This window comes from Thalassophryne amazonica, chromosome 8, assembly GCF_902500255.1.
Source record: "Thalassophryne amazonica chromosome 8, fThaAma1.1, whole genome shotgun sequence".
NCBI lineage: Eukaryota > Metazoa > Chordata > Actinopteri > Batrachoidiformes > Batrachoididae > Thalassophryne > Thalassophryne amazonica.
In genome coordinates, this window is record NC_047110.1 from 92485146 (window position 1) to 92500574 (window position 15429).

A 15429-nucleotide genomic window follows, 5' to 3' on the forward strand; every position below is an offset into this window, starting at 1 on the left:
AAAGTACAGCCTGCTCTGTCCCTTCCTGTACAGGTGGTTGGTGTGGGTTGTCCAGTCTAGTTTGCTGTCCAGCTACAGCCCGAGGTACTTGCAGGAATCCACCTCAGCTCCCTCGATCAGAACTGGTCATGGACTTGGTCTTGACTTCCCAAAGTCAATGACCAGCTCCTTTGTCTTTGAGGTGTTGAGCTGTAGATGGTTTGTGTGACACCAGACAGACACCAGACACTCCTCTCTGTCATCCCTGATGCTTCCAACAATGGCCATGTCATCTGCAAACTTCTGGATTGTTGCATATGATGCCACCAATAAACACAAAAGTATAATTGTCTCCCCTTGAATAAAGACACATCTTCATATGACGAGCTACCACTGTATGATATTTCACTGAAATCCACCAGATGGTTGAGGAAATAAAGGATGGATGGACATATGGACAGACATAGTGATTCTTATGGAAAGTTTTGTATGCAGAGTTGTATAATAGCATACAAAATCTATCAAGTCTTTCAAGTGATACGTGTTAGTGAATAATTTCAATAATCAAAACTTGGTTTATTGTATGACTTTTGAATCACCGTTTGTTTTGTAACCTACAACAGCACTTTGTAAGAGTGGCTTCCAATAATTGGTGTGGTCAGTAAAATATACAGCTAGAATTGTACGGTTGGAAACATTATAAGTGACTCATCAGTGGTGATGAGCTGCATTGAAGCAGCATCAACAGAAGTTGGCCAGGGGCCATGGTGAAAAAAAGACAGCAAAGCTTGGTCCGAACAAAACCTGTGAGATTTAATGATGGAGAAAAGACTCTCTGGTGAACCCGCCAAGAAAAAAATAAAATAAAATCTGTGCTAAAAATTAATTTGGCAATTTTGTAGCCATGATGCTTTGCAGTGCCGGCATACACATGATTGCATGGTAGAATCCAGAGGCATCCCGAAGGGAAAGCATACAAGAAACAACAATTACGTTTGGCAGTTAAGGATGAGCAAATGCAATGGACTCAACCAACGAGGGGCTCCCATAACTGCAGCATGTACATGTCCAAACTTTAATTGGAAACAGTAGGGTAAGATAATTCACATTCAGCCCAGCCTGCATTAACTAACTATTGCTCCCTCAGCATGGGCCTTTCAAATGTGTTTCCCCCACTGGACACACATACACGCTCGGTAAAAGCTGACTCTGCTCTCCCCACTGACTCCTCCTGCCCTCAAGTCTACAACAAAAATGAGCAAAGGACAAAGGACTCGATCAATACTCAGGAAAAATCGAATTATATAAACTTTTTGCAGTGCTCCCAAAGGTTTGTTGAAGTGAATTTCTGAAGTGAGGAAATCTACTGAAATTTTCAGTGTCATCTCACATTTCCTGTACTCTGGAGTTACTGCTCTTTGACAAAGCAGTGCAATCTAGATGCTACCAAAAACATCCATCATTGACATATAACAAACGTTTTGTTTAGAGTCGCAGTTCTCCTTTGAGACACAGGCTGCTTATACCCTGCATGCCCATAATCTATACATTAATAGTCAAGTGGCCTCTCTGTGGTGTGTATGGCTTCGTTCACGGAGAAACTGGGGAGAGCTGACATTTGCCATTTGGTATGTTTATGTATTTTGGGTCAAGGATGAACAGCGCGAAAATGGAAAGTTGATAGGACTAATATTTTGGAAAAATTAGGAATATTAGGTGAACAGTGAACAATGGATGTTGATCATTAAATTCTGGACTCACGCGCCCTTCCAGCAGGGGGCGGTAAATCATCTACATATTAAAAGCCCAGTGGACTCTGTATGTGTATGCGTGTGTGCAGCTTCGATCATGGACAAACTGGGGAGAGCTGGCATTTGCTGTTTGGTATGTTTATGTATTTTGGATCAAGGATGAACACTGCAAAAACAGAAAGTTGATAGGACAAATATTTTTGGAGAAACTATAGATATTACAATGAACAATGGTTGTTGATGATTACATTTTGGACTCACACGCCATTCCAGCAAGGGGTGGTAAATCATCTACATATTAAAAGTGAAGTGATGGCTGTGTACATTTATGTGTGCATGTGTGTGTACCTACCTTTGATCACAGAGAAATGGTGGAGAGCTGACATTTGCTGTTTGGTATGCTTATGTATTTTGAGTCAAGGATGAATGTTGCCAACACGGAATGTTGATAGGACTAATATTTTTGGAGAAACTATGGATATTAGCTAACAACACTGAACAATGGACATTGATAGTTATATTCTGGACTCACAATCACATAAAATTTACAAATTCCAGTCAGTTGCATTGTGAGTCACCTGCAGGCATTTCATGCTCCTGTTTGGTAGTGCAGAAAAAAAAATATGTGGCAGTAATAATGTCCCAGCATTCTCCATGGACAGGGCGAGCTAATCCTTGCAATATTACTCAAATGAAAATGGGCAGTCTCTTGCATATACAGGTCAAAAGGAAACAGTAGATCAAAGGCCACCCCAAGGTTATCTGTGATGAATAACACAATGACACTGAAAATTTACCGTATGAAATGTATTAAATTAAACATATTAAATTGACCAAATTTACCATATTTACCATACCATATCTATCAGGATCAATAAAAAAAATCATCTAATCTTTTCTGCATTAAAAAAGATGTCCAACTTTTACTACAGCCAGACAAGTCTTCAGATTTGCATTCTGAGCCCCATCACCTACATCAACAGGCATGTGCAACTACATGTCAACAAACAACACCAGTGACATTTAATCAAATACTTTGATATAATCTGACCTAAAGGTGCAACACGAAGAGAAAACAACAGTGGAGCTAGAGGAGAAACTTGAGGTACCCCATACTTCATTGTGGAAAATTCAGATTTAGCATTTTTATACAACAACAACAATAATAATAATAATAATAATAATAATAATAATAATACACACACTGTGATCAACCTGACATGTAAGATCTCAACCATACAGAGTATGTACCAAACCAGAAGTGCCAAAACAGCTCAACAGTTTCTCCAGAATAAAGTGACCAACTGTAACGAAGGCTGCGCTTAGATCCACCAACAGCAACACTAATGTGGAATCTGCATCCATAGCCAGCAACAACTGCTCACAACCTCAGCAAGAGCTGACAGCATAGAATAGTGTGTCCTGAACGCTGAAATGCATCATGGGAAAGCTTGTGAGAAAGTGTCATTATTTATACGGTGGACATGCACCTCTCAACCTTTAAGAGAAAAAGGGTTGCGAGGAAACCCTTTAAACTGGGGTTTGTTGCCATGGTACTTGTGCTCAAGTGGTTTCAAGAGCTTTGAGACAAGCAGCCTTGAAAATGCTTCAGTGTGCTGCCACAGACACACATCAGACATTTTACACAGCTCACCAATTCAGCCCCAGAGAGGGTTTCAAAGAGAGGCTTCACAGCCCACATACAATAAAAGCAAAAGCAGCTTCCCTTTCCTATCACTGTGGAACTAGAACAGTAGTGTGTTTTACTTCAATGCACGGTAAAGACCAAAAGAGACAATACCCGTGCTGAAACTGTTCAACAAGCACACACGCCTCCAATCTCAGACCAGTGGTGTAAAATACCTTAATGGTTCACTGCAAATGGCCGCCCTATGAGCTTAACAGACATGACAGGCTGAATAGAGCCATTTAGTTTCAGCAGCTGTCCACGCTACCAATCAATGAGTCAAAATGCTTGGACAAGAACCCGACATCACGGCCACTCAGGAGTGTGTCAGGCAGGAGAGGCTTGTTATTACGGAGGTTTGGCAAAGTGAAGCAGATGTGTTTTCTGTAGAATTTTTACCCTACGTGAGCCCCACTCCACTCCCACTGTGGCAAAGTAAATGGCATGCAAGCAAACTTTGACCTCGCCTTTTCAAGTAGGCTGTGAAAATACCAGACAATAACATAGCAGGGAGCTGACCTTCACTGAAGAACACCGGTGTCAAATTATAGCATGCAGCTGCCGTCACTGCAATGAATTGTGCTTGAGATGTAGAAAAACAGAATTAACCTTAAAAAAATTCTCTTCAATGGATCAGCAAAGGTCATCTTATCTTCACAAATGGAGGTCACTTTTAAATTGTAGCAGTCAAATTTACTGAAAGACCTTGTACACTAAAGAACATATGTGTCAGCCATCATCTCTTTCAGCTACTGGCCACACTGCCCTGATATTACTGGCTTTCATCATGACAAGCCTTTGCAACCATCGCTTGTCCCTGCTGCCATCATAAATTTAAAGCCCCCCAGACATGACAATCTGAGCTGTCACAACTTAGCGAACGGCTGCAACCAGACATGACTTACTTCTAAACGCAGGTATTCGTTCTGCTCCTGGGAAAGCAGACTCAAGAGGACGCCATTGGCGGCACGTGTCCGAACCCCAAACTGGAGCCGTGTTTGTCGTGCAGGGAGCGACCACATGAGCTGGAGCTGAATGTGGCTCCGTCCATCAAAGGACAACTCTGGAGGCACTTGTGGATCAGAAAAGACAAAAGCCTTGTTCAGTTAATTCAGCTGTCAAGCGGAACACACACACACACAAGCATATCAGAGTGAGCGCTTGCTGTTCTGCCAAAGCAAGGTTATCTTACAGCAGCAAAGTGACATTTTGAAAAACAGAAATTCCCATAGCTCCCATTAGCATTTAGAATTTCTTCGGCTTACTCCACAGACGTTTAAAAGGCAGCTTTCAAGTACGGCTCAGGGCTCATTAAGAACTGTTTTACATGCTTACCTTGGTCACACTGTGGTCCTGTAAAGCCTGGTTGACACAGGCAGCCAGATGAACCCCACTCGACATTACAGCGACCCCTGGCACCACACGAGGGAATGTGCTCTCTGTTAGTGCAGTGGTCATTAATAAGAGAACAGCTTCGGGCAGTGCTGGAAGATTCTGCCGGGGAACCAAGGTCATAGACCTGAAGAAAAAGATGAAGAGCAGAGGAACTTGGTGAAGAAAGGGAACTACAACCCCTGGCAAAAATTATGGAGTCACCGGCCTCAGAGGATGTTCATTCAGTTGTTTAATTTTGCAGAAAAAAAGCAGATCACAGACATGACACAAAACTAAAGTCTTTTCAAATGGCAACTTTCTGGCTTTAAGAAACACTATAAGAAATCAGGAAAAAAAAAATTGTGGCAGTCAGTAATGGTTACTTTTTTAGACCAAGCAGAGGGAAAAAAAACATGGAATCACTCAATTCTGAGGAATAAATTATGGAATCACCCTGTAAATTTTCATCCCCAAAATTAACACCTGCATCAAATCAGATCTGCTCATTAGTCTGCATCTAAAAAGGAGTGATCACACCTTGGAGAGCTGTTGCACCAAGTGGACTGACATGAATCATGGCTCCAACACGAGAGATGTCAATTGAAACAAAGGAGAGGATTATCAAACTCTTAAAAGAGGGTAAATCATCACGCAATGTTGCAAAAGATGTTGGTTGTTCACATTCAGCTGTGTCTAAACTCTGGACCAAATACAAACAACATGGGAAGGTTCTTAAAGGCAAACATACTGGTAGACCAAGGAAGACATCAAAGCATCAAGACAGAAAACTTAAAGCAATATGCCTCAAAAACTGAAAATGCACAACAAAACAAATGAGGAACGAATGGGAGGAAACTGGAGTCAACGTCTGTGACCGAACTGTAAGAAACCACCTAAAGGAAATGGGATTTACATACAGAAAAGCTAAACGAAAGCCATCATTAACACCTAAACAGAAAAAAACAAGGTTACAATGGGCTAAGGAAAAGCAATCGTGGACTGTGGATGACTGGATGAAAGTCATATTCAGTGATGAATCTAGAATCTGCATTTGGCAAGGTGATGATGCTGGAACTTTTGTTTGGTGCCGTTCCAATGAGATTTATAAAGATGACTGCCTGAAGAGAACATGTAAATTTCCACAGTCATTGATGATATGGGGCTGCATGTCAGGTAAAGGCACTGGGGAGATGGCTGTCATTACATCATCAATAAATGCACAAGTTTACGTTGATATTTTGGACACTTTTCTTATCCCATCAGTTGAAAGGATGTTTGGGAATGATGAAATCATTTTTCCAGATGATAATGCATCTTGCCATAGAGCAAAAACTGTGAAAACATTCCTTGCAAAAAGATACATAGGGTCAATGTCATGGCCTGCAAATAGTCCGGATCTTAATCCAATTGAAAATCTTTGGTGGAAGTTGAAGAAAATGGTCCATTACAAGGCTCCAACCTGCAAAGCTGATCTGGCAACAGCAATCAGAGAAAGTTGGAGCCAGATTGATGAAGAGTACTGTTTGTCACTCATTAAGTCCATGCCTCAGAGACTGCAAGCTGTTATAAGTCAGAGGTGGTGCAACAAAATACTAGTGATGTGTTGGAGCGTTCTTTTGTTTATCATGATTCCATAATTTTTTCCTCAGAATTGAATGATTCCATATTTTTTCCCTGTGCTTGGTCTAAAAAAGTAACCGTTACTGACTGCCACAATTTTTTTTCCTGATTTCTTATAGTGTTTTTAAAGCCAGAAAGTTGCCATTTGAAATGACTTTAGTTTTGTGTCATGTCTGTGATCTGCTTTTTTTCTACAAAATTAAACAACTGTATGAACATCCTCTGAGGCCGGTGATTCCATAATGCATGAAGGTGTCTTCTCATCATTACATATAGATAAGGACATATCTGGACGTGTCATTTTTATTTCATAATCACTGTATTTTTTGGAGTATTGGTCACCTTTTTAAATTAGTTTTGGCAGGTCCTGAAATTTATACTCTGGTGTGATTTACATACCAAAAAATAACACATTCATTAACAACAACAACAACAACAACAACAATAATAATAAATAAATAAATAAATAAATATATATATATATATATTCCAATAACCAATAATTATCAAAGATAATGTTTTCATTATCAGATTATCTTTTCAGATAACTTTAAAAACCATTATTGGAGTAACTATCTTCCAATAAATTTTTGACCGATAACAAAGCTGAACAGCTACAAACTCTTATAAAATTTAAAATCAGTTGAGCACCTACCTGTTAAATGTTTTGTAGCAGATGTGTAGTTCTACCCTCTGCAAACAGAGAAGAGCTGCTTCTAAAAGAAACCGCTCTACCCTTTGCAGGCAAAGAAAAACTAGTCAACAAAACCCCCCTCATTTCCTTTAACCCCATACTGATATGATGGCAATATCACCCAAGACATCCAGAGGCATACATTTTTAACTTATGATTCAAATTTTAACCAAACTAATTTCAGACAAATTATTTAAATTAATGTCATGTCTGAAGTTTTATAAAGTGAAAATATCAGATATATGTTTTAGTTTTAAAGTAATGTGCTAATTTTTAAAGTTTTAGTGTGGACATGCTGTGTCCGGGTGCATTATGGGTATAGGGTAATCTCAGTACGTTCACGGCATGAGAAATGCATTTGAGACACTCTGATCAGGCTCCACGGACAACAGCATTAAACTCTAGTGCCTAAAACTTTCATGAATATATTCTCTGGGTTTATAGATGTTGTTATTGTGTTTGCATTTATTAAATTCCACGCATCTTAAACGTAGCAGAGTAGCAGACACAGATTATCTGGAATTTTGTTTTGGCAAGTTTTCAAGGTCTCTACTGCCATCTACTGGCCAGTAGTGCTCATGGCAGTATTCACCCCGGAGGCACATTTTACCCAGAATGCCATCTGTCTGTGTTTGTTACAAAACTTCAGAATTAGTGCATTATTCAACATTAAAAGATATATGTTATATCTTAACTTTGCACAAATGACAGAATTGACATTAATGGAGTTATTCTATCAGTATTCATTTTATTTACACCAAACCATAAGTCAGCATTGCTTTATTTTCCAAGACCTCCGCCTGATGGCAGCATTATGATTGAGTAGAAAGTTGAGCTTTGTGGCTCCTCTCATTTACATTTGTGCTGGAAGCCTTGTAGTAAACTGGAGCTTCCAGCAGGGGGCAGGGTGCTCAAAGACAGACGTGCTGACTAATTAATTGGGTTTGTTGTCCCCTTTGATGCTTTCAGAAGCAATTGTGGTGTTGAACTCAAAATCAGCTTGTTAGTAGCTGCATGTATACTGGAGACGATACTGGAATTTATTGGTTATCTGTAACTTCTGAAACATTTTTGGGTGGTTTATCGTTTTAACTTTATCAAAGATAACTATTCATTTATCTGATTATCTGTTATCAAAGTAAATTTTTTGGTTATCTGTGCCCACCACTGCATATATATATATATATATATATATATATATATATATATAAGGAATGCAATGATACCACTTTTTTCCAGACTGAGTATAAGTACATACATTTTGGTACTCGTCGACACCGAGTACCATTACAGTTTTATGATGATTTTGACAACATGTTTTAGTCAGCAGCTGTTCCTTACTTTTTGACTGTAACTGCTACCAATACCATTTGCTTTGTTTTTATTTACACACATTTCATTTAAATCATGTAACATCACTTTCTGACAACAACAAATTGTTGTTTAACACTAACTTTGTGTTTCTTAACAAATGTAACACTGCGAGACATCTCATTTAAATGTAACCTGTAAACTTCAGCACGACAAAATATACAACAGCAGGAACTGAACTGAATCTGTCCATCAATAACTTTATGTCTGTGACGACTAAAAGCATTTTTTGAAAATGTGAGGGACAGATTCATTTTGATGAAAAGAAGCTTGTCTACATTATCAGCTGTGAGCCTGTTTCTGTTTTTATCTACAGTGTGTGACACTGAGCTAAACAGCCTTTCACTCTCCACACTATTTTTTTTAAACTTTTAATTAAATACGTACCAGACAAATACAAACTGTAAATGTTTTTTCCCCAAGGTGCGCAGCATCTCCGTAACACACGGAGGCAAAACTGAGAAATTTTAACATTATTTTATTTTTTCTTTGTGGATCATGGGATAATTTCCTTGCACTGAGACAGAATAGCTCAATGCCTGTGGTAAATGAGCTGTTAACGATGAGCAGTGACTCAACTTCTGGCGCAAATTGTGGTCCATGGAGGAGGAGTGGAGGGTCTGAATGCAGCACCACGGACATTCCGCAAACAGACTACACCTGTAGCGGACCAAGCCGGTCTCCCATTGGCTGAACACCCACACCAAGGGCTGAAACTCACCAACATGATGGACAACCTCCACTGCTGAAACCGTGATCTGAGTTCTGACGGAGGAACTGGTGCAAAGTGTGGTGTCACGGAGGAACTTTTTTCCCAGCCACATGAGGAATTAGAGTATTTTCAGATGTTGTTTTCCAAACTCAGGAGCAGGGGCGTCGGACTGGGGGGGGTAAAGGGTACTATGTACCCAGGGCCCAGAGCATGGGGGGGGGGGGGGGGCACAAAAAACTGGCATTAAATACATTTTTGTGTTGCATGTTATTAATGTCCATACAATTCATGTTGTAAAAGAATATAATTAGAATGAATGTATAAATGTTTCAAAACATAATTCTGCTCTAACAATAATATTTAAAGATCTCTGAGGGCCCTTCCACCCCTGCACAGTTGTACAATGGTTTAGTCCAGGTGCACAGGCGTCACTCCCCGCCCCTACACACACACACATCCCCAACGGAATCTCACAGAAAGAGGTGTTTAGTAGAGCTGAAACAACTAATAGATTTAATCGATTATTAAAATAGTTGTCAACTAATTTAGTCATCAATTAGTTGTTAAATAACTTTGTTTTTCCGCAAATGTTTAGTTTCTTCCATATAAATCAACCGTTTCTGCAGCGCGGCTTTGCTTTGAACCTTGAACCTATCGAAGCAGTGATTCACAAATCGAAGCACTGCTTCGATCTGCTGCATTGTTGATTCAGTGTTTTATTTCGCCTAATCTTAATTTTTCCCCACTAAAATCCCAAAGAGCATATGTCTGTCAGTAACATTTACCTTTTTATGTTAATCTGACCTGTTATGGTCTTCTGAAACATTTGATAGATGTATTTTATAACTTAAAAACGGGACCAATGCTAACGCGTTAGCATGTCTATGGTGTTTTCAATGTTGAAGTTAGCATTAAGCTGTTGCAGCTGTCAGCACATTTGTTTTCTGTATAATAATTCATGGCTCAGCATTTGTTGTCGTAAAAGAGTCAAATGTATTACAAATTGTAATATTTTATTCATTTATTTGTATTTATATATCAATAATAATAATAATAGAAACAACAACAATAATAGTAATAATAACTAATAATGCCACAATACAGTTTTAGAGAAACGGACAAAAAGAATCTGATAAAACAAAACAGAAAAGATTAAACCAACTAACAATGAACATAAATAAATATAGAAATAACTGTTTCCTGTGAACACCTAGTGACTCTTAAACCTCCACTTCATCCCTGTTTTTTAAGTTTAATGACAATTTGTTTTGGTCAAACCACATCTAAGCTGTGTTTTTACACAAGAAAAAAATAAAATGTAGTAAACTACACATTTGTGTCTTTTTTCATGAAAATATCTTATTAAAAATAACATATTACACTTTCGTCAGGCCTTTAAAGTACTTTCTTGGACTCTTGCTGTAATATGTTGTCAGTGGTTGAGATAGTTGCTGTAGGCATCTACTCGTAAACCTGATGGAAATCTCGAGAATATAACATAACTTTGTTACAAGGTCAAACGTTGATGTTGTGTGACAAAGGCCTTTTAATAATAACTCACTTAAAGAAATAATGGCAAAACTCACATGTAAGTAAAAAAAAACAAACAAACAAAAAAACAAAACAAAACGATTAATCGAAAAAATAATCGACCGATGAACTGATTAGTAAAATAATCGTTAGTTGCAGCCCTAGTGTTTAGGCTGAAATAAAATATGTCTTTCCTAAAAAATCAAAGTCCGGATTTCAAAAATGAAGAGAAAAAAGGACAGGGAAAGAAAACTGAGGGAAAGCAGCTCCTAACCAAATTCTTTGAAAAGAGAGGTGAAATCAAATCAAATCAAAGGCAAAGCCATACAATAATTACGTCAAAACGACCCCCTGTGAGCAAGCACTTGGCGACAGTGGGAAGGAAAAACTCCCTTTTAACAGGAAGAAACCTCCAGTAGAACCAGGCTCAGGGAGGGGCAGTCTTCTGCTGGGACTGGTTAGGGCTGAGGGAGAGAACCAGGAAAAAGACATGCTGTGGAGGGGAGCAGAGATCAATCACTAATGATTAAATGCAGAGTGGTGCATACAGAGCAAAAAGAGAAAGAAACACTCAGTGCATCATGGGAACCCCCCAGCAGTCTAAGTCTATAGCAGCATAACTAAGGGATGGTTCAGGGTCACCTGATCCAGCCCTAACTATAAGCTTTAGCAAAAAGGAAAGTTTTAAGCCTAATCTTAAAAGTAGAGAGGGTGTCTGTCTCCCTGATCCAAATTGGGAGCTGGTTCCACAGGAGAGGAGCCTGAAAGCTGAAGGCTCTGCCTCCCATTCTACTCTTAAAAACCCTAGGAACTACAAGTAAGCCTGCAGTCTGAGAGCGAAGCACTCTTTTGGGGTGATATGGTACTATGAGGTCCCTAAGATAAGATGGGACCTGATTATTCAAAACCTTATAAGTAAGAAGAAGAATTTTAAATTCTATTCTAGAATGAATGAAGAGAGGCCAATATGGGTGAAATATGCTCTCTCCTTCTAGTCCCCGTCAGTACTCTAGCTGCAGCATTTTGAATTAACTGAAGGCTTTTCAGGGAACTTTTAGGACAAACTGATAATAATGAATTACAATAGTCCAGCCTAGAGGAAATAAATGCATGAATTAGTTTTTCAGCATCACTCTGAGACAACACCTTTCTAATTTTAGAGATATTGCACAAATGCAAAAAAGCAGTCCTACATATTTGCTTAATATACGCATTGAATGACATATCCTGATAAAAAATGACTCCAAGATTTCTCACAGTATTACTAGAGGTCAGGGTAATGCCATCCAGAGTAAGGATCTGGTTAGACACCATGTTTCTAAGATTTGTGGGACCAAGTACAATAACTTCAGTTTTATCTGAGTTTCAAAGCAGGAAATTAGAGGTCATCCATGTCTTTATGTCTGTAAGACAATCCTGCAGTTTAGCTAATTGGTGTGTGTCCTCTGGCTTCATGGATAGATAAAGCTTGGTATCATCTGCGTAACAATGAAAATTTAAGCAATGCTGTCTAATAATACTGCCTAAGGGAAGCATGTATAAAGTGAATACAATTGGTCCTAGCACAGAACCTTGTGGAACTCCATAATTAACCTTAGTCTGTGAAGATGATTCCCCATTTACATGAACAAATTGTAATCTATTAGATAAATATGATTCAAACCACCATAGCGCAGTGCGTTTAATACCTAAGGCATGCTCTAATCTCTTTAATAAAATTTTATGGTCAACAGTATCAAAAGCAGCACTGAGGTCTAACAGGACAAGCACAGAGATGAGTCCACTGTCTGAGGCCAAAAGAAGATCATTTGTAACCTTCACTAATGCTGTTTCTGTACTATGATGAATTCTAAAACCTGACTGAAACTCTTCAAATAGACCATTCCTCTGCAGATGATCAGTTAGCTGTTTTACAACTACCCTTTCAAGAATTTTTGAGAGAAAAGGAAGGTTGGAGATTGGCCTATAATTAGCTAAGATAGCTGGGTGATGGCTTTTTAAGTAATGGTTTAAATACTGCCACATTAAAAGCCTGTGGTACATAGCCAACTAATAAAGATAGACTGATCATATTTAAGATCGAAGCATTAATTAATGGTAGGGCTTCCTTGAGCAGCCTGGTAGGAATGGGGTCTAATAAACATGTTGATGGTTTGGAGGAAGTAACTAATGAAAATAACTCAGACAGAACAATTGGAGAGAAAGAGTCTAACCAAATACCGGCATCACTGAAAGCAGCCAAAGATAACGATACGTCTTTGGGATGGTTATGAGTAATTTTTTCTCTAATAGTTAAAATTTTATTAGCAAAGAAAGTCATGAAGTCATTACTAGTTAAAGTTAAAGGAATACTCGGCTCAATAGCACATAAAGAAGAGAACATAAAGAAGGAATCATATCCTTAAACCTAGTTACAGCGCTTTCTGAAAGACTTCTACTGTAATGAAACTTATTCCCCACTGCTGGGTAGTCCATCAGAGTAAATGTAAATGTTATTAAGAAATGATCAGACAGAAGGCGGCTTTCATGGAATACTGTTAAGTCTTCAATTTCCATACCATAAGTCAGAACAAGATCTAAGGTATGATTAAAGTGGTGGGTGGACTCATTTACATTTTGAGCAAAGCCAATCGAGTCTAACAATAGATTAAATGCAGTGTTGAGACTGTCATTCTCAGCATCTGTGTGGATGTTAAAATCGCCCAATATAATTATCTTATCTGAGCTAAGCATTAAGTCAGACAAAAGGTCCAAAAATTCACAGAGAAACTCACAGTAACGACCAGGTGGATGATAGATAACAACAAATAAAACTGGTTTTTGGGACTTCCAATTTGGATGGACAAGACTAAGAGTCAAGCTTTCAAATGAATTAAAGCTCTGTCTGGGTTTTTGATTAATTAATAAGCTGGAGTGGAAGATTGCTGCTAATCCTCCGCCCCGGCCCGTGCTACGAGCGTTCTGGCAGTTAGTGTGACTCGGGGGTGTTGACTCATTTAAACTAACATATTCATCCTGCTGTAACCAGGTTTCTGTAAGGCAGAATAAATCAATATGTTGATCAATTATTATATCATTTACTAACAGGGACTTAGAAGAGAGAGACCTAATGTTTAATAGACCACATTTAACTGTTTTAGTCTGTGGTGCAGTTGAAGGTGCTATATTATTTTTTCTTTTTGAATTTTTATGCTTAAATAGATTTTTGCTGGTTATTGGTGGTCTGGGAACAGGCACCGTCTCTACGGGGATGGGGTAATGAGGGGATGGCAGGGGGAGAGAAGCTGCAGAGAGGTGTGTAAGACTACAGGTGAGCTTGAAAGCTAGCTATAGTGAGTTGGGGGGTCTGGGGGACCAAATTGCACCATTTTCTAGAAAAAGTGTGCAATTTGGTCCCCCAGACACCCCAACTCAAAACTGCTCACCCAACTTTAAAAAGGGTTCTGACTCCCAGGTGTGATCTAAGGTATACAGTAGTGTTCAGAATAATAGTAGTGCTATGTGACTAAAAAGATTAATCCAGGTTTTGAGTATATTTCTTATTGTTACATGGGAAACAAGGTACCAGTAGATTCAGTAGATTCTCACAAATCCAACAAGACCAAGCATTCATGATATGCACACTCTTAAGGCTATGAAATTGGGCCATTAGTAAAGAAAAGTAGAAAAGGGGGTGTTCACAATAATAGTAGTGTGGCATTCAGTCAGTGAGTTTGTCAATTTTGTGGAACAAACAGGTGTGAATCAGGTGTCCCCTATTTAAGGATGAAGCCAGCACATGTTGAACATGCTTTTCTCTTTGAAAGCCTGAGGAAAATGGGATGTTCAAGACATTGTTCAGAAGAACAGCGTAGTTTGATTAAAAAGTTGATTGGAGAGGGGAAAACTTATACGCAGGTGCAAAAAATTATAGGCTGTTCATCTACAATGATCTCCAATGCTTTAAAATGGACAAAAAATCCAGAGAAATATACTCAAAACCTGGATTAATCTTTTTAGTCACATAGCACTACTATTATTCTGAACACTACTGTACATGATTTAGACCTGGTTTGACTACGCATTAGAAATGGTGTTTGCGTTAATAAAAAAAAAACAACAATGGGGGGTGGGGGGGGGTGGGGGGTGTTCAATATGGCTAGTACCTAGGGCCCAGAATTTGGTGCTACTTCCCTGCTCAGGAGGCTTTGTGTGGAATATTTTTCTCCAGGATCATATGATGATGAATTCCACTGAAATGCACAGGTAAGAGTTTTTATTTACTATGTGTGTGAATTTACTCCGCATGATGGACAGCAGCTTTCAGGCAATCAATGGACAGCATTGACGGATGTATTTCAACTTATGAGTAAACTACAAGAAAGCCTGTAAAAATCCATAAATTAGCTGCATCACTGTTTCAGCCACAGTGTTCAAAATGTATGAAAAAAGTAGCAGTTTATAGTCCGGAAATTAAAGTGCGTGCATGAAAAATCTCACATTGAGAGGTTGACATCATGCTGCTGTAAAAGGGTATTGGGTCACGTAGTATCGCAAATGTTTTAAAATTACAAGTACGATTAAAAGAATATGAGATCTGGCTGATACCAGATACTGGTACTGGTGCATCCCTAATATACACACACACATACATACATATATATGTACACACACACACACACACACACACACACACACACACACACACACACACACACACACACACACACAC

At 38.8% G+C, this 15429-nt stretch overlaps 1 protein-coding gene across 1 annotated transcript in view; it reads right to left on the reverse strand.

The window, feature by feature from the left end:
- The window catches only part of LOC117516100 (neural-cadherin-like), a 540129-nt gene that overhangs the window by 35405 nt on the left and 489295 nt on the right, over nucleotides 1–15429 (reverse strand). The window contains exons 27-28 of the mRNA XM_034176992.1: nucleotides 4753–4936; nucleotides 4323–4489 (exon numbers count right to left, since the gene is read on the reverse strand). Coding sequence (XP_034032883.1) covers nucleotides 4323–4489; nucleotides 4753–4936 — 351 coding nt within the window. The remainder of the gene's footprint in view (nucleotides 1–4322; nucleotides 4490–4752; nucleotides 4937–15429) is intronic.